The sequence below is a fragment of the Oratosquilla oratoria genome, chromosome 12, assembly GCF_046742065.1.
Source record: "Oratosquilla oratoria isolate Oo_2021 chromosome 12, ASM4674206v1, whole genome shotgun sequence".
NCBI lineage: Eukaryota > Metazoa > Arthropoda > Malacostraca > Stomatopoda > Squillidae > Oratosquilla > Oratosquilla oratoria.
Window position 1 is genome coordinate 21,649,892 of NC_134788.1, and position 25,297 is coordinate 21,675,188.

The window sequence follows — 25,297 nt, forward strand, 5'->3', positions numbered from 1 at the left end:
GGGCAATGCTTGAGGTAGTGGTTAAGGGTGGCTTCAGGGTGGCGGCAATGATGGCATCTTCTTTCTTCTGGTGTGGGGTTGGTCTTTATTTGCCAGAAACAACGGTCCTCCAGCCGCAGACGGAAGAGCAGAGTTTCCACTTTTCTAGGTGTGGAGCGAGGAAGTACAAGGGGCTCGTAGTCTGTGACTGCCCTGTACCACCTCGCCCTCTCTGACACCTCTGCCTCTAGTCTGTGCTCGAGGAACCGTTGTACCTTGTTAAGAGCCCTGGTGCGTAGGCGCAACTGATTTCTGCTGAGAGGGACGACAACATCGACTTCAGGTCTTTTGCGCGCCGCTTCTGCTGCGACGTCGGCTAACTCATTACCTGGGACACCTACGTGGCTTGGCACCCAGTTGAGCGTAACACTCCTGCCTTGCTGATGCAGCTTCAGCAGGAGTACTAGGATGGAGGTCAGTAGGCATACATTGTCGCTGGGCTGAATCGATTCTAAGCTGCCTAGCAAAGACTGTGAATCCGTGTGGATTACCACAGGACCAGCTCGAGATATTAGAGCATGCTCTAACGCTCCTTGGACCGCTATGGCCTCAGCTTGGAGAGTGGACGCATGATCAGATACTCTCCTGCCGTAGGTCAGACCATCCGTCACAAAAGCAGCCCCCGCACTGCGAGGCCTGTTGGGGTCTACGGAGCCATCCGTGTAATAGACCGCCGTTCCAGGCCTCGACAGTGCGCGGACGCCTTGTAGGGCCTGCGCTCGTACTCTCTCCTGGTCACATAACTTCTTCTTACTGGGAAGCTTTGTGACAACGAAAGTTGCAGGTATCGACAGCCATGGTGGTGGGGGCTTGAACTCTGGATGTGGAGAGTCCCTACTTTTTTCAAGGAGAGTGCTGGTGAGCTTGAAGGAGTCCAAGATCCCTGCCGCCTGTGCCAGCCAGGTATCGGAGTGGATAAAAGTACCCAACCGTCCCAGAGCTGTCACAAGGCTCTGACTCAGCTCAGTTATCCTGGGGCTCTGGACCAACTTGGCAAGAAAGTCGACCTCCAGCCTTCTGACCCGTGATGTTAATGAAGGCAACGAAGCCTCCATTCGGAGGTTAACGATCTTAGTCCAAGGTTGAGCTCCTAGGATAATCCTTGCTGCGGCATTTTGGCAAGGCTCCAGGTCTTCAAGCTTGGCAGTCGCCACATTTATGAGAGCTGGGGCAGCGTAGTCCACCAGACTGCGGACTGCGTGCACATAGAATGTGCGAAGGACCCGATGCGTGGCACTGAGTGCCTTCCCCGTCATTGCTCTCATAACTGTGGTTCTTGCCTTCAGTCTCTCCTTGAGATAGGTAAGTTCCCTCTGAAAGGTGAGCCTCTCATCAATCCAGACCCCCAGGTACTGATACTGGTGAACCCAGTCCAGCCTAAGGTCCTGGATGGTGAGGTGCTTCCCCTCTGTCCTGAGTCTCAGTGCCATAGCTTTCGACTTTGTAGGGGAGATCTTTAACCCCAACCTGCTACATTCCGTCGCCACAGTGCTTAAACAGCGCTGAGCCCTGTTGAAGCACTGCCGTTTCCCAGTAATTAAGAGCGCAATGTCATCTGCACCCCTGTGGTAGAGGTAGTTCCAGAATGTTGGAGATGAGCACATTGAACAGAGTGGGGCTGTGGACCCCCCCCCCCCCCTGTGGAGTGCCATTCTCCAGCATTCTGGCCTCTGATATGTGACCTTGAAAGCGTACTTTCGCAGACCGGTGACTGAGATAGTCAGCAATCCAAGAAAGCAGCTTGCCTTTTACGCCCTTGCGAGCAAGGGTGTCTAATATCACAAGTGGACTAGCCAGCTCAAACGCCTTTTCCAAATCCAAAAAGACCACAATGGACGGTGTTCCACTGACAGCATTGAGGAGTGTTGCTATACTGTTTCCTGTGCCAGTGCCTTTGCAGTAAGCATGGATATGCTCATGCAATGGGCCCAGTTTCCACAGGAGCCTGTTTAGCACCATCCTCTCTGCTGTCTTGCCCATGCAGCTTGTCAGGCTGATGGGGCGGTAAGCACTAGGTTCCTTTGGCTTTGGAATTGGCGTTATGATTGCCGTCTTCCAGGCTGTTGGTAGCTTGCCAGTCCTCCAAGACGCGTTTATCACCCTTAGAAGTGCCTCGTCACCCGCTGGTCCAAGGTGGGCCAGCATGGAATAGGTGATGAGGTCCTCTCCAGGTGCCGTGTCAGAGCTGGTCTTGTGTGTGACCCGTAGCTCCTGAAGCGTAAAGCTAGCGTCAGTATCATCCGACCGACTCACCATGTCCTCAACACCATGGCGCCTCACTCCTTGGAGGTCCTGCAATGTGTCTTGAACACACTGCGGGAGTGAGGTGCTGCTGGAGCGAGAGACAAACTCCTGCACCAGCCGCTTCGCCTCAGCATCAGGGGCATGATGAGTGCGTCGTGGTTGAGTCCTGCCAGTAGCCCTACGGAGCTTAGACCACAGCTCTGCTAGGGAGGTGTGAGCAGTAAAGCCCTCACACCATTCAAGAAATTTAGCTCTTCTGGCATCTGCAGCTATGACGTGAGCGTCATGTACTGCAGCGCGCAAGTTGGCCAAATTAGTCTGAGTTCGGCGCCGTCGGAAAACACGCCTAAGCATGTTCATCCGATGGTTGGCCTCTCTCACCTCAGGGGTATAATACCAGCTGTTCTTATGTTCTCTGGGGGATTGGCGAGTCTTTGGGATGGCTCTGTTGGCAGCCACCTGAATGGCTGCAGAAAAGTCAGCTTCCAACGTTTCCACGTCCTGTGGTGGAACGTAGGACGCTGCCCATTCTTCAACAGACTTCTCAAACACTGGCCAGTTTGCCGAAGCTGTCTTCCATCTGGGAACAGGTAATACAGCTGGTATGGGTGGTGAATCCCGTATGTGCACACAGACACCAAAGTGATCGCTAGTGACAATAGGATGCACCTCCCATGTTACCCTAGGGAGGACAGTGGCCGTCGCCAAGGTCAGATCAAGTCGTCCACCTTGCACGTGCGTTGGATTTCCATCATTCAACAACGCAATGTCAGGGCATTCGTCTAATACTGAATTTAAGTGGTGTCCAGCGACATTGGGCCCTTGGGACGACATTAAAATTTCATGGTGGGCGTTGAAGTCCCCCTCCTATGATGAGGAGCCTGTCCGCAGCAAGAGTACACACTTCTCCAAGGTCCAGTTCTGCTCTCAGGCCCCTGTATATGTTGCGTTCGTGCAAAAAGGGGCCAAACCCAACCCAACCCGCTCTCCCCTCACTCACTCATTCACTCAGTCAGTCACTCGCAGCCAGAGCTTCCAGACTCGCACACATACAGGGCACACTCAAGACCCGCCAATGAACGTGACAGGGTTACATTCCCCACACTCTGACTTCCGCCACTTGCCCTATTCGCAACTACTTTCGTTTTGGGGGTAAACCACACATTATATAGTTTGGCCCCCTCAAGTGCAGCAGGCGGTGCAAAGACGAATTCAGGACCCTCAGAGGATGCCGACCTTATTACAACACCGCCCACACCAGCAACCTTTATCTGAAGGGTGCCAGCACCTGGTGCATACAGGCGATGGACACGAATATTCCTATCACTCGAAAGACACCAAATCAAAAGATGAACCTCATGCGACTCCAAAGTCTCTCTGCGTCCATTCGGCGGAAGGTGAAAGCGCGAAAGCCGCCCCTTCGGGGGTATACGCCCCCTCCTTCCTCCCCTGGGAGGATGCAGTGGCGTGGTCCTCGGGAGCGTCGAGGGGTCGGCGCCCCGGATGGCCCTCAGGATGTGGATGCACTCCGTGTGGGTCAGCACGTCCGTGCCGACCACGTGGTCCACGAACTCGTCGCAGGACATGTCGAGGAACCGCACCTCCCTCAGCAGGTCGTCCCCGATCTCCTCCCGGAGCGCACTCCCCGACGGCTCCTCCTCCTCCTGCTGGCCTAGCTGGGCTTTTCCCCTGCGACCAACAAGAGGCACAGAGAACGCATTAGCGTGCGGGCTTGATGAGCGACGACCAAAACATAGCCATGCACTGTGCAAAGAGGAACGGAATGGTCACCACGAGTGCGAGTACTTACCAGGCAATCAGTCCTCTGAAGGGGACAACCTCGGAAGAGAAGGCCAGGGTATCATCCGTCAGCAAAGACCTCAAGCCTTCCTCGCTCAGACGAGACACGGTCTCGGGCAGCATGACGGCGTCGGGGTCGCGGTCCAGTATCTGTGGGTCAAAGAGGTCATGCTTCTGAACATGTCGACGAATCCAAGAGACGGGCGACAACTGACGCGTCCAAACGTGCAATGCCGCCGTGCTTTCTTACACTCTAATGCAAAGCGAGACGTCTTTCAACCAAGATGGCTTTGGAACCTAGCTCCAAGAAGTGTAGACATCACCATTTTACCCAAAGGGAACACCAGCCACGACATCAGGAAACAGACCCACGTACGTACCTCTTGGCACTCTTTCTTCAGCGTCGCATCCTCTTTCCGGAGTTGCCTCCTCCTTCCACTGGCAGGATGCAGAGGCATGGTCATCGGGAACTTCGAGGGATTGGCGCCCCGGATGGCACACTGGATGTGGATGCACTCCGTGTGGGTCAGCACCTCCGTGTCAATCACATTGTCGAAGAACTCGTCGCAGGACATGTCGAGGAACCGCACCTCCTTCAGCAGGTCGTCCCCGATCTCCTCCCGGAGTGCACTCCCCGACGGCTCCTCCTCCTCCTGCTGGCCTAGCTGGGCTTTTCCCCTGCGACCAACAAAAAGCACAGAGAACACTTTAGCGTGCGGGCTTGATGAGCGACTACCAAAACATAGTCATGCACTGTGCAAAGGGTGGATACGAACGGAATGGTGGCCACGAGTGCGAGTACTTGCCAGGCAATCAGTCCACTGAAGGGGACAGCCTCGGAAGAGAAGGCCAGGGTCTCGTCCATCAGCAAAGCCCTCAAGCTTTCCTTGCTCAGGCGAGACACGGTCTCGGGCAGCATGACGGCGTCGGGGTCGCGGTTCAGTATCTGTGGGTCAAACAGGCCATGCTTCTGAACATGTCGACGAATCCAAGGGACGGGCGACAATTGACCCGACCGAACGTGCGAGACGTCTTTCAACCAAGAGGGCTTTGGACCCTAGCTCCAAGAAGTGTAGATATCACCATTTTACCCAAAAGGAACACCAGCCACGACATCATGAAACAGACCCACGTACCTCTTTGCACTTCTTCTTCAGCGCCGCGTCCTCATAATGAAGCAAAGTCTCCAGCACTCCCGGCATCGTATCCGCCTTCACGTTGGAAGCGATATACTGAAGACAAAAAGAGAGAGTTTGCCTAAGCAAGTGGGAAAAGTCGAGGAGTGTATCATGATTCGTCGCTATTGCATCATTCTCTTTGTCCACAGAGAGGAGGAGGCCCGTCTGCTGCCGTAGTGCTCAATAATGACGTCCGAAATAAGGCATCGTCCGAACTGCCACACATTCACACACTCAACAAGTCATCTGGTCTTGCTGACCGTACTATCACAACAAAAGAAGAAGAGAAAGCAGACGAAGATGAAGAGGAAGAAGACGAAGACGAGGAAAAATAAAACGAAAGAGGAGGAGGAGAAGTCGATGACAAAGACGAATACGAACTAGAATACCAAGACGAAAAAGAAAACGAACACAAAGGAGAAGACAAAAAATAAGACGAAGAGGAAGAAGAAGAAGAAGAAGATGACGACGAGAAAGTAGGAGGAAATAAAGAAGAAACAGAAGAATAAGAACAAGAAGACGAATAAGAACACAAAGAAGACGAAGGAAAAGACGAACAAGAAGGAGAAGACGAAGAACATAGAGGAGGAGGAGGAAAGGAAGAAGAAACAGAAGAATAAGCAGAAAAAAACAGGAAAAGAAGAAAACTAACAAGACAAAGAAGACGAAGACGAGATAGAAAAAAAAGAGAACGAAGAAGATTAAGACGAAGAATAATAAGAAGGTTAAAAAGATGACGAAGAAGAAGACGAGGAGGAATATGAGGAAGAAATAGAAGACGATTAAGAAGACGAAGACGAAGAAGGAGACGAACACGATGGAGATGAAGAAGACGAAAAAGATAATGACGAAGAAGATGGAGACGAAGAAGAAGAGGAAGAAGAAGACAAAGACGAAGGAAATGAAGAAGAAACGAAGACGAAAGAGAAGAAAAAGACGAACAAGAAGAAGACGCAGAAGGAAAAGAAGACGAAGAAGGAAACGAAGCCCACGAAGAAGAAGACGAAGACCAAGAGCAAGAAGACAAAGAAGAAGAAACAAAAGAAGAACCATAAGAAAAAATAGAAAAAGAAAAACAGAATAAGAGACGTAGGAAGAAAATGCAAAAGAAACAAACAAAAAAAAAAAACGGAAGAAGAGCGGTAGAACTGCCGTGGAGAAAAGCAAGGGAGGGCAACTGGCCTCCCCACACAATACTGTACCTGCACACAATTTTTCTTCGCTGAACCCACCCGGTACTTGTGGGCCAGCTTGTACACCTCGAGAGCCTCTTCCATCGACTCCAGGTCCATCCGGTTCTGGTACATGTGACCCAGCAGCTTTCGAAAGGACTGACGAGGGTCCTCTGAAAGGGTGAGCTTATCGACAGCCTGGGGTCCCTTCAGCTTGGCGAGGAACACGGGGGAGCTCATGGACAGGACCAGTCTGTGGGCCTGAGGGAGTCACGTATTAAGTCCAAACAAATCCTTCCTGTGGGGCAACGCGCGTCAAAGCCCCACCAACCTTGCCCAAGGAGGGAATCATACTCAATGCGAGTCACCACACTTACCTTGATGGAGTCCTCGTCTCCTGGGAAGAAGATGTCCAGGTCGCTTAACTCGCTCGAGGTGTACAGGTACTGAAGGCGCTCGTTGCTGTCCGCCATCGATTCCCACGCCTGGTCGCCTAAGGCTCCTGTTTCCACCATATTAGCTCTTCACTTGCTGCCTGCAAATGCCAACCAATTTATTCGTGTATCAGTCAAGATGAGCCATGTATTCAGTGACCATCTTCCTCCCCATCGTCGATTCTCTGACTCAGGAAGTGGCCTATAATCTCAAGCACGCGCCCTTCTTTCAGACCAATCTCTAATGTCACCGCACTGCCATGCCTACACTATACCTCCTTCGATATAGATGCGCCCAGGAAAGTCCGCTCCCAAACTTACCACAACACAAATTCACACACATAGACACAGCATCCAAGAGGAAACTCAAGTGAAACCTCAATAGAGAAGACTGCGTTGGAGCTAGAGTGGTAGAACGAACGGAAAATATCCTGGAAGGGCAAACAAATCTATAATACTAATCAGAAAGCAACTCTCGCATTGGAGCTAACATTATCAAATGGAACCTGATATAAGTAAATACGGTGCAATGCACGCGTGGGGAGGGGGCAGGCAGCCACAAAAGGGCAGAAGCAACAACAAGATGCGACCCAGAAGTACGAAAGAAGTAAACAGTCTGAAAACCCTGACTCAAGCGAGTACACTGCCAGTTGCCTCAACGCCACCTGAAGGGCACCAATGGCGCGTACCTGCTTCCTTCCTTGTGGTGGTCCTGTAAAGTGGACAGCGAAGTTGCCATTTTCAACACCCGTCAACCAACCCCCACCCCCGACCACCTGCTCCAACCCTGACGGGCTGACACTCGGTCTCTGGGCCCAAGATCTCTCAAAAGATTACAAAGGAGGAGCATGCCGACAGGAGACCTTTTGGTCCATAGCTAGGTCGGATGCTAAAAAACTAATAAAGATAAGTAAATAAATAAATAGATAAAGTAATAACGATATAAATAATATTAAAACAAATAAATAAATAGGTAAAGGTAAATAATAAACAAACAGGTAAATATCAAATAATAATAAATGGACAGATATATATCAATAAATGATAATAAAACATATAATAATAAACAGACAAATAATAGCAAACAAATGCACAAATAATATGAAAAAATAATGGCAGGCATTACAGCATCTTGGTTAGGTGTTTATCTAAACGAATCTTAAAGTTTCGAACTGAACTACATTACACTGCCTCTGCAGGAAGTTTATTCCATTCATTTACTACTACACAGTTGGCAAAGTTGTTTCTACCCACTTCCAAATTAAATACATTTCCTGACAGTTTGAGACCATTGTTTCTTGTCGGATTCTCATTAAGTGTGAAAATTTTGTCACTTTTGATGTCAATTTCCTTTAGAATCTTAAAGACCTGTATCAAGTCACCTCTGAGTCTACGCCTTTTTTAGGGAAAATATTCATATGTTTTAGTCGATATTCGTATGATTTTTTTTTCATATTTGGAATCAGTTTTGTGGCTTGCCGTTGTATTATTTTCAATCTGTCAATATCTTTAATGAGATTCGGTGACCATACGGAAACATCATATTACAAACGAACTAACGATTCATATAGCTTGTTAATGAGAGATGGACTTTTGAAGTCAAAAGATGGCGCAATCAGTCCTTCAAACTTATGTGCTTTCTCAGAGACTAAAATACACCGGTTAGATGATTTGAGATCGTTATTGATAATTACGCCGAGATCCTTTTCACTACCCACTTTTGTTGACGATTTTCCAAATAACTTGTAATCGTACTTACTGTTATTTTACCTATATGTACAACCTTGCATTTACTTGTGTTAAATTTCATTAACCACTTTTCAGACCATTGCTGTAATTTACCTAAATCTTCTTGAATATCCAATTTGTGTAAGTGATCATTTGCCATTCCACACAATTTTGTATCATCAACAAGTTTGGAGACAATAGAATTCAGCCCGTGGTCTATATCATTTATGCATACTATGAATAGAGGTGGTCCAAGAACGGAACCTTGAGGAACTCCACTCGTAAAGATGTTTCCATCTAGAAATTTTGCCATTTAGAACAACTCTGTTTACGATCGTTTAACAATTTACTAGTCCATATTAACAGGCTACCATTTATTCCGTGTGAAGCTAATTTAGTAAGTTGTCTTTCGTGGGGGACGGTATCAAAAGCTTTTGCAAAGTTTAAATATATTAGATCTATATTGTTTTTGTCATAATTCGAGATCATTGTGTTGTAGAATTCGTATAAGTTAGTCACGCAAGAACGATTCCGTCCGAATCCATTGCTGGCTGTCATTTATCTATTACTTTCTAAGTTGTGTTCGATAGTATCTCTGATGATAGTTTCCGTCATTTTTCCTACGACTGAAGTAGATTTGGTAGGCCCGTAGTTTTTTTTTTTTTTTCTTTCTTTCTTTTTGACACCTTTTTTTTTTAACATGGGAGTAACGTTAGCTAGCTTCCATTCTCTTGGGACATCTCCGGATATGATGGATTTCTTGAAAGTAATTTCTAATAGAACAACAATCTCATTTTTAATTTCCTTTATGATTCGGTGTTTTGTTAATTTTTTTTTCTATACACCTTTTAATTTTTCTTTAGTTATATTTACCGTAGCAAGTACACCCTAAAATTTTCACAGGTTTTAGTTTGGAGTTCACTTCGAGGTGTTTCGTGTACGAACATAAAGCTAAAATAGATGTTTGAAATATCACACATTCCTTCATTTAAATATTCAAGTTGACCGTCAGCAGATAATAGTGGACCAATGTGATTTTTAATAACCTTTTTATCTCTAATGTAACTATAGAATTCTCTGTTACTTTCAACTGTATATCTTACCCTGCGGCACACATGGAGTGCTGACAACCGGCAAATGCTCTCCTTTGGCTACAACTTTGAGGCTGTGACACACAAACTGTCCCATGCTGATGCAACACGGACAAAACAGTCACAGAATTCTTCCCGGGGAGAGAGATCTGTGGGAGGTTCCGACGACCGTTGCCGATCACTGCGGGGCTGCGGGTTTTCCACTTGTTTGAACTCGAGGCATCGATGGATTGATTGAATGAACAGCATGCGAAGAGCGGGTATTCATCTCTGTGGTTTTCAACATGACATCAATCACGCACACTGCGAAACCGAGCCCCAGTGGGTGGGTGGCGATAGTGCCGAAGGCAGCCACTCTTGAAAAAAAGAGACCATTTCTGGAAAAGGCTCAGCAACGACTCTGAGGCCGACAACAACTGGCATACAGCAAAAGAACGGATAAACTAGAAAAGACAACAGTAGAAGAAAGAGGAGGGAGGGAAGTCGTGGACTGGTAAAGCTAACCTGCAAAAATGGCAATAATAGTCACAAGAGCAACAGAACCTCGCGGCTAGACAAAAACAAGCTAAATGACTAGAGTCAACATTGGCACATGCCATCCGATACCAGTAAATACAGTGCAATGCAAGCGGGGGGAGGGAGGCAAATACAAAAGGGCAAAAACAACGTGTAACACAGAGGAACTAATGGAGTAAGCAGTCTTTGAAAACCCTGGCCCAAGCTAGTAGTACACTGCCAGTTACCTCAACGCCGCCACCTGAACGGGACCAACGACGGGCACCTACTTTCATGTGGTGGTCCTGCAAGATGGACAGCGAAGCTGCCATTTTCAAAACCCGTCAACCCCCATCCACCAGATGCAGCCCTGAGGGGCTGACACTCAGTTCCCGGATTGGGCCCAATGTCTTTCTCTATTACCTTCAACTGTATTTCTTACCCCTTTTACACACATGGTCAACTGACAAGCGGCAATTACTCTCCTCTCGCAACAACAAGAGTCAAAAAATTCTTCCCAGGGATATTTGAGAGGATCTGAGGACCGTTGCCAGCCACTGCAGGGCTGCGAGTATTCCATTTGGTTAAACTCGAGACATCTGAGGACTGACTGACTGAACACCATACCAATATCAGGTATTCGTCTTTGTAGTTTTCAACATGACACTAATCATGCAGACCACGAAACCGAGCACCAGTGGGTGGCAGTGGTACCAAAAACACTCTTGAAAAGGGGTATGGACCATTTCTGGGAAAGCCTCAGTAAGGACTTTGAGGCCGACAAGGACTGCCATACGAAGGGTGAATGAAGAAACTAGTAAATACAATAGTACAAGGAAGAGGAGGCAAGTCATGGGCACCAGACATAAGGACAGGAGGAAACAGGTCAAGACAAGGAAAATAAAACAAAAGTAAAGCTAGAAACGAGTCAAATGATTTACCACCAGATTCGAAGAATAGGATTGCTACAACGAGGCAATAAGTGAACAAACCCAGAGAAGGTAATTAAACAATGGGAGGAGGGGTGGGGGAAGACAAAGTTGACACATACACACATGAGAGGACAGAAGGGAAAACACAGCAACACACATAATCCAAGAAAACACGAGGAAAAAAAGATTTGTACTTAGAAACTGATCCTACATCTAAAAGGGGCCATCGATATAGAAAATATAAGTAAGTTGCCACCCTCCCCACCCTCCTTCACACCATTGTTCGCTGCCTTGTAGGACGCTTAAGAACATAAGAATGAAGGAGACTGCAAGAGACCATAAGGCATACACTAGGCAGTTCCTTGTCCATTACCACCTCTCATCCCCATCCATAAGAATATCTAACCGTTTCTTAAAACAACTGATATTTTCGGCGCGCACTGCATGGTTACTAAGTCAATGCCATTCGTTGACCTTCCTATTAGTAAACCAATTCTTCCCTATTCTATTCTGAAATTTAAATTTGTGCAATTTAAATCCATTACTTTGAATCCTTCCCTGTTGCCTTAATATGATGACCTTGTTTGCGTCACCCTTGTGTAAAGCCTTTCATCCACTTGAACACCTCTATCAGATCACCCCGCACTCTGCGTCTTTCCAGAGAGTGTAAGTTAAGGTGCCTAAGCCTCTTTTCGTAAGGTAAATTTCTGAGCCCATTTTGGTCATTCTCCTCTGTACTGATTCCAGTAAATTGATGTCATTCTATAAGACGGAGACCAATAATGTACCGCATAGTCAATGATAGATTTAATTAACGCTAGAGTTTGATAATTACCTCTGCACTTCTATTCGTAACCGCCCTATCAATGAAACTTAATGCTCTGTTTGTTTTACTCCTGGCGCTAATGCACTGATTCCTGGATTTGAGGTCAGGACTCACTAGAGCTCCCAAGTCTCTCTCGCACTCAGTTTTATACTATTGAATATTTCTGTTAAGTGATCGCCATGGCAGAAAGCAACAGCAGGCACAACCAGCTAACCCTGCGAGCGATGACAAAACATGACATTACCACTTGGGTGGGGGACCCTGAAGACAAGTGCGTGAGTGTCTCGCCCTCCTGCAACAAGTCTCACTTACCCGAAAAACGAGCCGTGGGAGGTAACTGGAGGAGAAGACTGGCCTGTTCACACTGACTTGTCGTGGTTGACAGAATGCTGACTGCTGCCACGGCTAACAGGGAGGTCTGTAACCAAGTGTTATCTTATCGTCTAAATCTTACTCAAAATAATGCACAGCTAGATAAAAAGGCGAGCCAATCTATAGACATCTTGTACCCCGTTCTTTATCCCTCCCTTCGCCGTCCGTGTGTCTTCTCCCTTTTTCTTCTTCCTGTTTCCCTCTTCGCTGCCCTTCCTCTCGCCCCCTCCCCTTGCACGCGTGTACCTAAGCATACTGACCCAAGTGTCATATGCTCGACTTTATCTTCCGAATACTTTGATCCTTCTCGTTGCTCCTTCGTTCCATACCAAGGGATTCTTCGTGTCAATGATGTCCATTTTTTTTTTTTTTTTTTTTTTTTGTCATCGCCCTGAACGCGGCGATAACTCTGTCTCTCGCTCTCTCCCTCTCCTCCCTTCCATTAGAGGCACTTCTAACTTTGTACGCAAGCATGTGTGTGTGTGTGTGTGTGTGTGTGTGTGTGTGCGCGCGTGTGTCTGTGTGTGTGCGCGTGTGTGTGTGTGTGTGTGTGTGTGTGTGTGTGTGTGTGTGTGTGTGTGTGTGTGTGTGTGTGTGTGTGTGTGTGTGTGTGTGTGTGTGTGTGCGTGCGCGCTTTTACATGTATTTTCACTGGGAAACCTACATACAGAAGGGAGCGGCGACTACTTGACTGGATTAATTTTTTGTTACCTTGGGAATGGAGCCAATGCAAGACGCTTGTGATAAGGCCACCGGCGCACAGAGGTGAGATAATGGAGATGCTGCCAAGGGGCACACACCTTCTCAGCTGTCGATAACCACACCCTTGCAACGGTGACCTACAGGTGACCCGTTCCTCCCCAGTGCTCTTGACATGGGCTGACCTGGCGTCTGTCAAGGTGCATACAGTCCGTGCTAAAATCCTCCCCCCAACCCCCATCCCCCACACATTCTTCTCATCAGTCATCGTCGCCAAGCGATAACGCTTATCATCAAGGTGTGTCTGCCTGATGACGTCACGGGATTGACAAACAGTAATCGGTGGGTCAGGTTTATTCTAGTCTAATTGCATTTCATGTTATTCTCTTTTATATTTGTCTATCAATTACTTATTTATATATTTATCATTGATTTATTTACGTATTATCTATCTATTGCTTATTCATTCAATGAATTGTTTTCATGAGAGCGCACTATAGATTAGGTTGCAGTTCTACAATGTCGAATACCACACACCCAGTTGCGCAGGTTAAGAAAAATAGTTCCTCTTGAACTTTAGACCAAAGAGATGTTGATCATACAAGAAACAAGGGCCAAACATCTCTCTATCTCTCTCTCTCTCTATCTCTATACATTCCCAGTCTTCTTCTTTCTGTTCGCTTGCCTTTGCCTACTGTCCAATGCCGGTTTTAAGCCTGCTTCACCGATTTGAACAGATTGGGTCCTCCCGCGCGGAAGTCTTTGATCCCCCCAAAACAGGCAGGCAGGCCTTGAGCAGAGAACACTTTGACGGACTTTGTTTAAACTGGTTAGAAAATGATCATGATAATACTGTAGGCCGCCTTATCAGCTGAGGGATTTGTCAGTGAACCCGTGAAGTTATTGCATTTAGTTGATCGTGTTATACATGTGAAATGTTTTTAGGAAATATGTTTTCCGTTAAACTACCGGCTATCGGCCTTTTTTGTCTCCAAATCCAAAATTTTCATGTTTCGCACACATATGGCTACCCTCCGTGTAAGGGGGAAAAAGCCTTTGGTATATGTATGTATGTATGCATTCATTCGACCCAATAAGATAGATATATTCCAGAGTCGATGAAGCATCTCTCATCATTATTATATCAGGATCAAAACAGGCTATAAACTAATCAATAATAGATTGAGACAGCGTCATGCTAGCCTAGTTGGGACTGGGTCTAAAGCCTTGGCTTAAGCAGTTAGCGTGGACGCAAATAGCCCAGTTCTGAACGTAGAATTTCTGACAACGTTAGCAACCCTAGATAGAGTTGGTTAGAGATATTTTGGTCTTGTAAAAGATGGATATCACAGAAGTTTGGTCAGTTTAAGTTGATCTTTACTGGGCTAGGTCGGTTTGGGGGGCTTTTATAACTTGATCTTTAAGAGCCCGTTTACAATGTTATCCAGCTATGGGTGTGTGTGCTGCATCTCGTGGTTATTCATCCTTACAAGATGTCGGGGTTATTCATCTTTACAAGATCAGGATATTCTTAGCAAGGCTACCTCTGTCATTGTTTTGTAATTTTGCAGTGGTTTCATTTAGTATCAAAATAGTATTAGGTTACTGTTAGTATGCAATTGCACTGCCAGGTCTTAAGCGAAAAATTAAAAGCGTTTCACGGGGTGATGACGTTTATAAGGGTAGGGTTGAAAAGAAAAGAGGCATTGAATTGACTCATCTGTTATCATTGATAAGCAATGCGAATTCATACCAGGTAGATCAACCGTTCTACAATTGTTACAAGTGTTGGACAACAAGACCAGAACAGTAGATGAAGATGGAGAAACAGATGTTGTGTATATGGATCTTTAAAAAGCATTTGCAAAAGTTCCCCACAAACGTTTAATGAAAATTATAATGATAATGATGATGATAATGATGATGATAATACATACATGCATACATATATATTTTAATAATAATAATTAAAATGATGATGATGATGATTGATGATGATTGATGATGATGATGATGATGATGATGATGATGATGATGATGATGATGATGATGATGATGATGATGATGATGATGATGATGATGATGATGATGATGATGATGATGATGATGATGATGATGATGATGATGATGATGATGATGATGATGATAATGATAACGATCATCATGATCACGATAACGATAACGATAATGATAATGATAATGATACTGATAATGATAACAATGATTATAATGATAACGATTATAATGATAACGATTATAATGATAACGATTATAATGATAACGATTATAATGATAACGATTATAATGATAACGATTATAATGATAACGATTATAATGATAACGATTATAATGATAACGATTATAATGATAACGATTATAATGATAACGATAATATTATAATTATAACAATAATTATAAATAATAACAATAATATAACTAACAATAATATAACAATAATATAACTAACAATAATATAATAACAATAATAATAATAATATAACAATAATATAACAATAATATAATATAACAATAACAATAATATAACAATAATATAACAATAATATAACTAACAATAATATAACAATAATATAACTAACAATAATATAACAATAATATAACTAACAATAATATAACAATAATATAACTAACAATAATATAACTAACAATAATATAACTAACAATAATATAACTAACAATAATATAACAATGATATAACTAACAATAATATAACAATAATATAACAATAATATAACTAACAATAATATAACTAACAATAATATAACTAACAATAATATAACTAACAATAATATAACTAACAATAATATATAACTAACAATAATATAACTAACAATAATATAACTAACAATAATATAACTAACAATAATATAACTAACAATAATATAACTAACAATAATATAACTAACAATAATATAACTAACAATAATATAACTAACAATAATATAACTAACAATAATATAACAATAATATAACAATAATATAACAATAATATAACAATAATATAACAATAATATAACAATAATATAACAATCATTATTATCATTATTACTATTATTATTATTATTATTATTATTATTATCATTATTATTATTACTGTCGTTGTTGTTGTTGTTGTTTTCGTTGTTGTTGTTGTTATTGTTGTTATTATTATTAATGTTATTATTATTACTGTCATTATTACTGTTATTATTACTATTATTATTATTCTTAATGCTATAACAAATGATTATTAATCAATAGTATTAGTATACAATGAGTAATAAACAATAAGTTTTAAACGATGAATCACTTACAGATACTTACAGAAGACTTCCTGGAAGAGGCTTACGCCTGTGACTCCAGATCCACATGACTGTACACTTTGTGGTACACCGCGCGTGTGGTGGATCTTTGCTTTATAATCACAGTAAAAAAAAAAAAAAAGTATGACTATTGAACAATGGATATTAAATAACAAGTAATGAATAATAAATCCTTACTTATACCTGATAAATAATAAATAATGAGAAAGTAGTAATACATAATGGATATGAAATATTAAATATTAAATGATAATTGATTATCATGATAAATTATCCGTAATAAGTAATAAGCACTAAATTAGAAATAATAGGTAATAAGTAATGAGTAATAAATGATAAATATATATCATATAATATATATAAAAAAAGAAATGGATGACAATACTTAATGAAAAAATATAAAGAATGAAAATGATTAATGATGAATAGCAAATAATAGGTAATAGATAACAAATCACAAGTAGGAATAACAATAATGAATAAATAACACAAAATACATAGAATAAATAAATATGTATTAATTAATTATTAATTAACAATAAATGATAAATAATGATGAAAATTAATAATAAATAATAAATAATAAATAGTAGATAATAATGAAAATAATACATCATGAATAATAGATAATAAATAACATATAGTGAATGATAAATTACAATAATAAATAATAAATAACAAATTACAAATATTTAATAATAAATAATAAGTGATAATAAATAGCAAATAACAAATAACAAATAATAGATAACAAATGATAAAAATAATCAATCACAAAAAATAATAAATAATGAATATCAAATAATATATAATAAATGATAAATGATAGATAATAGATAATGAATATTAGATAATAAATGATAAATAATGAATAATAAATAATAAATGATAAATAATAAATAATATATAACTTAAGATAAATAATACAAAATAAATAGTAAATGATAAACAATAAACTATATATATATATATATATATATATATATATACATATATATATATATATGTACATATGTATATATTATATATATAAAAATGAAAATGGTCAAAACTAAAATTTTTGAACGAAAGTGCGTGACCCGAACAAAAGGTAACAGGGGGGTCATGGACCGGGGTGAGTGTTTTAACAGTGATCTGGCGCGGGGACGGTCTGGAAGAAAACGATTTATACGGTTACTATACACAACAACATGAAGACTCCCTCGGGAGATTTTGAAGACTCTTTCGTAAATCCCGTGGAATTTCCATTTATTCAAAGCTTAACGTGTGACGTCATGTCGCGTTGCTTTCTGAGCTCCTAACAGAACTTCACGAAAATAAGGAGATAAATAAATAAATACACAAATAAATAAACAGTATTCAAACGTCTATAAATGTTTATTGTGACATGACATAAACGATTCAAAAATCTTTTTTGCCTTTATAATTGACCTAACGAAAAAGAGAAGGAGAGAGAGAGAGAAAGAGCGAGAGAATTTGACGACACCGTCGGGAGACTTTGACGACTCCTTTTGGAGACTGAAGGCTCCTTTAGGAGATTTTGAAGACTCCTTCGTAATACTTAAGAGTTGAATAACCGTGGAATTTCCGCGGGTCCTTTGTGACATAACATAAACGATTAAAAAAATGTATTGCCTTTATGATTGACCTAACGAGAAAGAAAGAGAGAAAGAGAGAGAGAGACACACGACGGGAGAATTTGACGTCGGGAGACTTTGACTACTACTTCTGGAGACTAGAGACTCCTTCGGGAGATTTTGAAGACTCCTTTGTAATATGTTACGAAATAGCAAAAATTATATGTACTCTAATGAAGAGCGAGCGAAGCGAGCTACGCCATAGGCTAAGCACACCTAAGCACACAACAACATGGGTGTATCTAATATAAAAAAATTTAATGGTTGCTTACGCCGTCCGGTGGTAATTCGGTCACACCTTCGCGTTTGGTGGTAAATCGGTTACACCGCCAACTACGGTGAAGAAGAAGAACTCGAAGAAGAAGAACTCGAAGAAATCGAAGAAGAAGAAGAGGAAGAACTCGAAGAAGAAGAAGAAGAAGAAGAAGAAGAAGAAGAAGAAGAAGAAGAAGAAGAAGAAGAAGAAGAAGAACTCGAAGAACTCGAAGAAGAGGAAGAAGAAGAACTCGAAGAACTCGAAGAAGAAGAAGAAGTAGAACTCGAAGAAGAAATCGAAAAACTCGAAGAAGAAGAACTCGAAGAACTCGAAGAACTCGAAAAAGAAGAACTCGAAGAACTCGAAAAAGAAGAACTCGAAGAACTCGAAAAAGAAGAACTCGAAGAACTCGAAAGAGAAGAACTCGAAGAAGAACTCGAAGAAGAAGAACTCGAAGAAGAAGGAGAACTCGAAGAAGAAGAACTCGAAGAACTCGAAGAAGAACTCGAAGAACTCGAAGAAGAACTCGAAGAAGAACTCGAAGAAGAATTCAAAGAACTCGAAGAAGAACTCGAAGAAGAATTCGAAGAACTCGAAGAAGAACTCGAAGAACTCGAAAAAGAACTCGAAGAACTCGAAGAAGAACTCGAAGAACTCGAAGAAGAACTCGAAGAAGAACGCGAAGAAGAACTTTATTTTCCAAAAAAGGGGCGTAGCCCAAGGCGCGCAGCGCCGCAGGCCAAGTGTGAAGCACCAGCGGAGAAGGTACGAAGAAATCGGCATTTCTGGAAGTGGGTTACTGATGTGAAGAAGATTAAACCTTCCAACCTCCTACTCCGAAAATATTTACGAAATATTGCCAAGAGAATCTTTCCCAAATGTTAACAAGAGAATCTTTACGAAATATTACCAAAAGAATCTTTACGAAATAACGCTAAGAGAATCTTTACGAAATATTGTCAAGAGAATCTATATACATTATTATATATATAAAAATGAAAATGGTCAAAACTAAAATTTTTGAACGAAAGTGCGTGACCCGAACAAAAGGTAACAGGGGGTCGTGGACCGGGGTGAGTGTTTTAACAGTGATCTGGCGCGGGGACGGTCTGGAAGAAAACGATTTATACGGTTACTATACACAACAACATGAAGACTCCCTCGGGAGATTTTGAAGACTCTTTCGTAAATCCCGTGGAATTTCCATTTATTCAAAGCTTAACGTGTGACGTCATGTCGCGTTGCTTTCTGAGCTCCTAACAGAACTTCACGAAAATAAGGGCGAGCTACGCCATAGGCTAAGCACACCTAAGCACACAACAACATGGGTGTATCTAATATAAAAAAATTTAATGGTTGCTTACGCCGTCCGGTGGTAATTCGGTCACACCTTCGCGTTTGGTGGTAAATCGGTTACACCGCCAACTACGGTGAAGAAGAAGAACTCGAAGAAGAAGAAGAACTCGAAGAAATCGAAGAAGAAGAAGAGGAAGAACTCGAAGAAGAAGAAGAAGAAGAAGAAGAAGAAGAAGAAGAAGAAGAAGAAGAAGAAGAAGAAGAAGAAGAAGAAGAAGAAGAACTCGAAGAACTCGAAGAAGAGGAAGAAGAAGAACTCGAAGAACTCGAAGAAGAAGAAGAAGTAGAACTCGAAGAAGAAGAAGTAGAACTCGAAGAAGAAGAACTCGAAGAACTCGAAGAACTCGAAAAAGAAGAACTCGAAGAACTCGAAAAAGAAGAACTCGAAGAACTCGAAAAAGAAGAACTCGAAGAACTCGAAAGAGAAGAACTCGAAGAAGAACTCGAAGAAGAAGAACTCGAAGAAGAAGGAGAACTCGAAGAAGAAGAACTCGAAGAACTCGAAGAAGAACTCGAAGAACTCGAAGAAGAACTCGAAGAAGAACTCGAAGAAGAATTCAAAGAACTCGAAGAAGAACTCGAAGAAGAATTCGAAGAACTCGAAGAAGAACTCGAAGAACTCGAAAAAGAACTCGAAGAACTCGAAGAAGAACTCGAAGAACTCGAAGAAGAACTCGAAGAAGAACGCGAAGAAGAACTTTATTTTCCAAAAAAGGGGCGTAGCCCAAGGCGCGCAGCGCCGCAGGCCAAGTGTGAAGCACCAGCGGAGAAGGTACGAAGAAATCGGCATTTCTGGAAGTGGGTTACTGATGTGAAGAAGATTAAACCTTCCAACCTCCTACTCCGAAAATATTTACGAAATATTGCCAAGAGAATCTTTCCCAAATGTTAACAAGAGAATCTTTACGAAATATTACCAAAAGAATCTTTACGAAATAACGCTAAGAGAATCTTTACGAAATATTGTCAAGAGAATCTATATACATTATTATATATATAAAAATGAAAATGGTCAAAACTAAAATTTTTGAACGAAAGTGCGTGACCCGAACAAAAGGTAACAGGGGGTCGTGGACCGGGGTGAGTGTTTTAACAGTGATCTGGCGCGGGGACGGTCTGGAAGAAAACGATTTATACGGTTACTATACACAACAACATGAAGACTCCCTCGGGAGATTTTGAAGACTCTTTCGTAAATCCCGTGGAATTTCCATTTATTCAAAGCTTAACGTGTGACGTCATGTCGCGTTGCTTTCTGAGCTCCTAACAGAACTTCACGAAAATAAGGGCGAGCTACGCCATAGGCTAAGCACACCTAAGCACACAACATGGGTGTATCTAATATAAAAAAATTTAATGGTTGCTTACGCCGTCCGGTGGTAATTCGGTCACACCTTCGCGTTTGGTGGTAAATCGGTTACACCGCCAACTACGGTGAAGAAGAAGAACTCGAAGAAGAAGAAGAACTCGAAGAAATCGAAGAAGAAGAAGAGGAAGAACTCGAAGAAGAAGAAGAAGAAGAAGAAGAAGAAGAAGAAGAAGAAGAAGAAGAAGAAGAAGAAGAACTCGAAGAAGAAGAACTCGAAGAACTCGAAGAAGAGGAAGAAGAAGAACTCGAAGAACTCGAAGAAGAAGAAGAAGTAGAACTCGAAGAAGAAATCGAAAAACTCGAAGAAGAAGAAGAACTCGAAGAACTCGAAGAACTCGAAAAAGAAGAACTCGAAGAACTCGAAAGAGAAGAACTCGAAGAAGAACTCGAAGAAGAACTCGAAGAAGAAGAACTCGAAGAACTCGAAGAACTCGAAGAACTCGAAGAAGAACTCGAAGAAGAACTCGAAGAAGAATTCAAAGAACTCGAAGAAGAACTCGAAGAAGAATTCGAAGAACTCGAAGAAGAACTCGAAGAAGAAGGAGAACTCGAAGAAGAAGAACTCGAAGAACTCGAAGAAGAACTCGAAGAACTCGAAGAAGAACTCGAAGAAGAACGCGAAGAAGAACTTTATTTTCCAAAAAAGGGGCGTAGCCCAAGGCGCGCAGCGCCGCAGGCCAAGTGTGAAGCACCAGCGGAGAAGGTACGAAGAAATCGGCATTTCTGGAAGTGGGTTACTGATGTGAAGAAGATTAAACCTTCCAACCTCCTACTCCGAAAATATTTACGAAATATTGCCAAGAGAATCTTTCCCAAATGTTAACAAGAGAATCTTTACGAAATATTACCAAAAGAATCTTTACGAAATAACGCTAAGAGAATCTTTACGAAATATTGTCAAGAGAATCTATATACATTTTATATATATAAAAATGGAAATGGTCAAAACTAAAAATTTTGAACGAAAGTGCGTGACCCGAACAAAAGGTAACAGGGGGTCATGGACCGGGGTGAGTGTTTTAACAGTGATCTGGCGCGGGGACGGTCTGGAAGAAAACGATTTATACGGTTACTATACACAACAACATGGGTGTATCTAATATAAAAAAATTTAATGGTTGCTTACGCCGTCCGGTGGTAATTCGGTCACACCTTCGCGTTTGGTGGTAAATCGGTTACACCGCCAACTACGGTGAAGAAGAAGAACTCGAAGAAGAAGAAGAAGAACTCGAAGAAATCGAAGAAGAAGAAGAGGAAGAACTCGAAGAAGAAGAAGAAGAAGAAGAAGAAGAAGAAGAAGAAGAAGAAGAAGAAGAAGAAGAAGAAGAACTCGAAGAACTCGAAGAAGAGGAAGAAGAAGAACTCGAAGAACTCGAAGAAGAAGAAGAAGTAGAACTCGAAGAAGAACTCGAAAAACTCGAAGAAGAAGAAGAACTCGAAGAACTCGAAGAACTCGAAAAAGAAGAACTCGAAGAACTCGAAAAAGAAGAACTCGAAGAACTCGAAAAAGAAGAACTCGAAGAACTCGAAAGAGAAGAACTCGAAAGAGAAGAACTCGAAGAAGAACTCGAAGAAGAAGAACTCGAAGAAGAAGGAGAACTCGAAGAAGAAGAAGAACTCGAAGAACTCGAAGAAGAACTCGAAGAACTCGAAGAAGAACTCGAAGAACTCGAAGAAGAACTCGAAGAAGAATTCGAAGAACTCGAAGAAGAACTCGAAGAACTCGAAAAAGAACTCGAAGAACTCGAAGAAGAACTCGAAGAACTCGAAGAAGAACTCGAAGAAGAACTCGAAGAAGAACTTTATTTTCCAAAAAAGGGGCGTAGCCCAAGGCGCGCAGCGCCCGCGCCTAAGGCGCAGCGCCGCAGGCCAAGGCCCCCGTGGAATTTCCGCGGGTCCTATGTGACATAACATAAACGATTAGAAAAATGTATTGCCTTTATGATTGACCTAACGAGAAAGAAAGAAAGAGAGAGAGAGAGAGAGAGAGAGAGAGAGAGAGAGAGAGAGAGAGAGAGAGAGAGAGAGACGACGGGAGAATTTGACGTCGGGAGACTTTGACGACTACTTCTGGAGACTGGAGACTCCTTCGGGAGATTTTGAAGACTCCTTTGTAATATATTACGAAATAGCAAAAATTATATGTACTCTAATGAAGAGCAAGTGAAGCGAGCTACGCCGTAGGCCAAGCACACCTGGGTATATATCAATATACATAAAAAATATTTCTCTCTAAACCTTCCAACCTCCTACTCCGGAAATGAGTCATCACCGGAAACACTAACTCCCGGGTACACATCTGACTCAGACTCAGAGAATCTTTACGAAATATTACCAAGAGAATCTTTACGAAATCACGCTAAGAGAATATTTACGAAATATTGCCAAGAGAATCTATATACATAAAAACGGAATTACGGAATTCTGATAAAAGAATCTTTACGAAATATTAATGAGAAAATATTTACGAAATATTGCCAAGAGAATCTTTACCAAATGTTGCTAAGAGAATCTTTACGAAATATTGCCAAGAGAATCTCCACTTCACTAACATAAAAAAATATTTCTCTCTAAACCTTCCAACCTCCTACGGAAGGCCCAACCCGGAAATGAGTCATCACCGGAAACACTAATATTACCATGGAAAAAGAAAGTGGTGCTAACAAGAAAAAGAGAATCTTTACGGAATTCTGACAAAAGAATCTTTACGAAATATGAGAAAATATTTACGAAATACTGCCAAGAGAATCTTTACCAAATGTTAACAAGAAAATCTTTACGAAATATTACCAAGGGAATCTTTACGAAATATTGCTAAGAGAATCTTTACGAAATATTGCCAAGAGAATCTATATACATAAAAAAATAAAGTTTTTCAGTTTTGAAAATTTCCTGGCGTTTTTATGACCACCTTCCGAAATTTTATTGCCTTTATGATTGACCTAACGAGAAAGAGAGACGAGGGGAGAATTTGACGACAACGTCAGTAGACTTTGACGACTCCTTTTGGAGACTGAAGACTCCTTCGGGAGATTTTGAAGACTCTTTCGTAAATCCCGTGGAATTTCCATTTATTCAAAGCTTAACGTGTGACGTCATGTCGCGTTGCTTTCTGAGCTCCTAACAGAACTTCACGAAAATAAGGAGATAAATAAAATAATACACAAATAAATAAACAGTATTCAAACGTCTATAAATGTTTATTGTGACATGACATAAACGATTCAAAAATCTTTTTTGCCTTAATATTGACCTAACGAAAAAGAGGAGAGAGAGAGAGAAAGAGCGAGAGAATTTGACGACACGTCCGGGAGACTTTGACGACTCCTTTTTGAAGACTGAAGGCTCCTTTAGAGATTTTGAAGACTCCTTCGTAATACTTAAAAGTTGAATAACCGTGGAATTTCCGCGGGTCCTATGTGACATAACATAAACGATTAAAAAAATGTATTGCCTTTATGATTGACCTAACGAGAAAGAAAGAGAGAAAGAGAGAGAGACACACACGACGGGAGAATTTGAGGTCGGGACTTTGACGACTACTTCTGGAGACTAGACCTACGAAATAGCAAAAATTATATGTACTCTAATGAGCGAGCGAAGCGAGCTACGCATAGGCTAAGCCCACCTGGCGGAAGCCAGGTCCGGTGCTTGTATATATATATATATATATATTATATATATATATATATATATATAATTATTGTATATATCTATATATATATATATACTACACCAGGTTTCAGGTTCTCGAGGAGTCACGTCATAACAAGTGGCCTGTACTTTCGACGTGATTTTTTTTATTTAAAGATCAAATATATTTTGGGGGGCTTTTGTTATGTTAAAGTGCATTGTTCTCTTGGCGTATGGTGAAAAATTCCGCTTTTTAAATGTATTTCCTCTTTTTGCCAATATTATGGCTAATGAACCTGGACTACACACTCAATAGAAAAAAACGAACGTAGAAAGTTAGTGACGTCATGTCGCTTGCCTCTGACCAGCCTCAACGGAAATACGATCACACATATTTTTCATATTTGTTTTTTTTCCTGCTGTTTCATGAAGTGAATGCATTTTGTATTTGAAACGAATACCTTTATCAGATCATAAATATCAATTCATCAATTCCCAAGTGAAGAGAGTTCCAGTGAATACCATCCGGAGTTTCTCGAAAGTGGGGACCCTATGAACGCATCTCAGTGACTCTAACCACTGGACCACCGGGAAATGGAAAAAAAAGGAGAGAAAAAATCAAAAGCACGGCGCCGCCGAGATTCGAACACGGATCTGCTGATACGGTGTCAGCCGTGTGTGCCATCACACCACGGTGCCGTGCACTTATTAGAGGT

General features: G+C 41.7%; 1 protein-coding gene across 9 annotated transcripts in view; it reads right to left on the reverse strand.

Moving 5' to 3' along the window:
* Positions 1-3,137: 3,137 nt before the first annotated feature.
* Positions 3,138-25,297, reverse strand: part of LOC143031076 (uncharacterized) — a 30,178-nt gene continuing 8,018 nt past the window's right edge. For 2 of the 9 annotated variants that reach the window (XM_076194480.1, XM_076194478.1), the window contains exons 2-9: positions 12,252-12,357; positions 6,811-6,968; positions 6,464-6,694; positions 5,220-5,315; positions 4,890-5,029; positions 4,464-4,761; positions 4,094-4,233; positions 3,138-3,972 (exon numbers count right to left, since the gene is read on the reverse strand). In XM_076194480.1, the coding sequence (XP_076050595.1) occupies positions 3,300-3,972; positions 4,094-4,233; positions 4,464-4,761; positions 4,890-5,029; positions 5,220-5,315; positions 6,464-6,694; positions 6,811-6,948 (1,716 nt within the window). In that variant the 5' untranslated portion in view covers positions 6,949-6,968; positions 12,252-12,357 and the 3' untranslated portion in view covers positions 3,138-3,299. Of the gene's footprint in view, positions 3,973-4,093; positions 4,234-4,463; positions 4,762-4,889; positions 5,030-5,219; positions 5,316-6,463; positions 6,695-6,810; positions 6,969-9,698; positions 9,882-12,251; positions 12,358-16,321; positions 16,422-25,297 lie in introns of those variants that run through there. The other 7 variants (XM_076194482.1, XM_076194481.1, XM_076194479.1 and 4 more) reach the window with 6 other exon arrangements.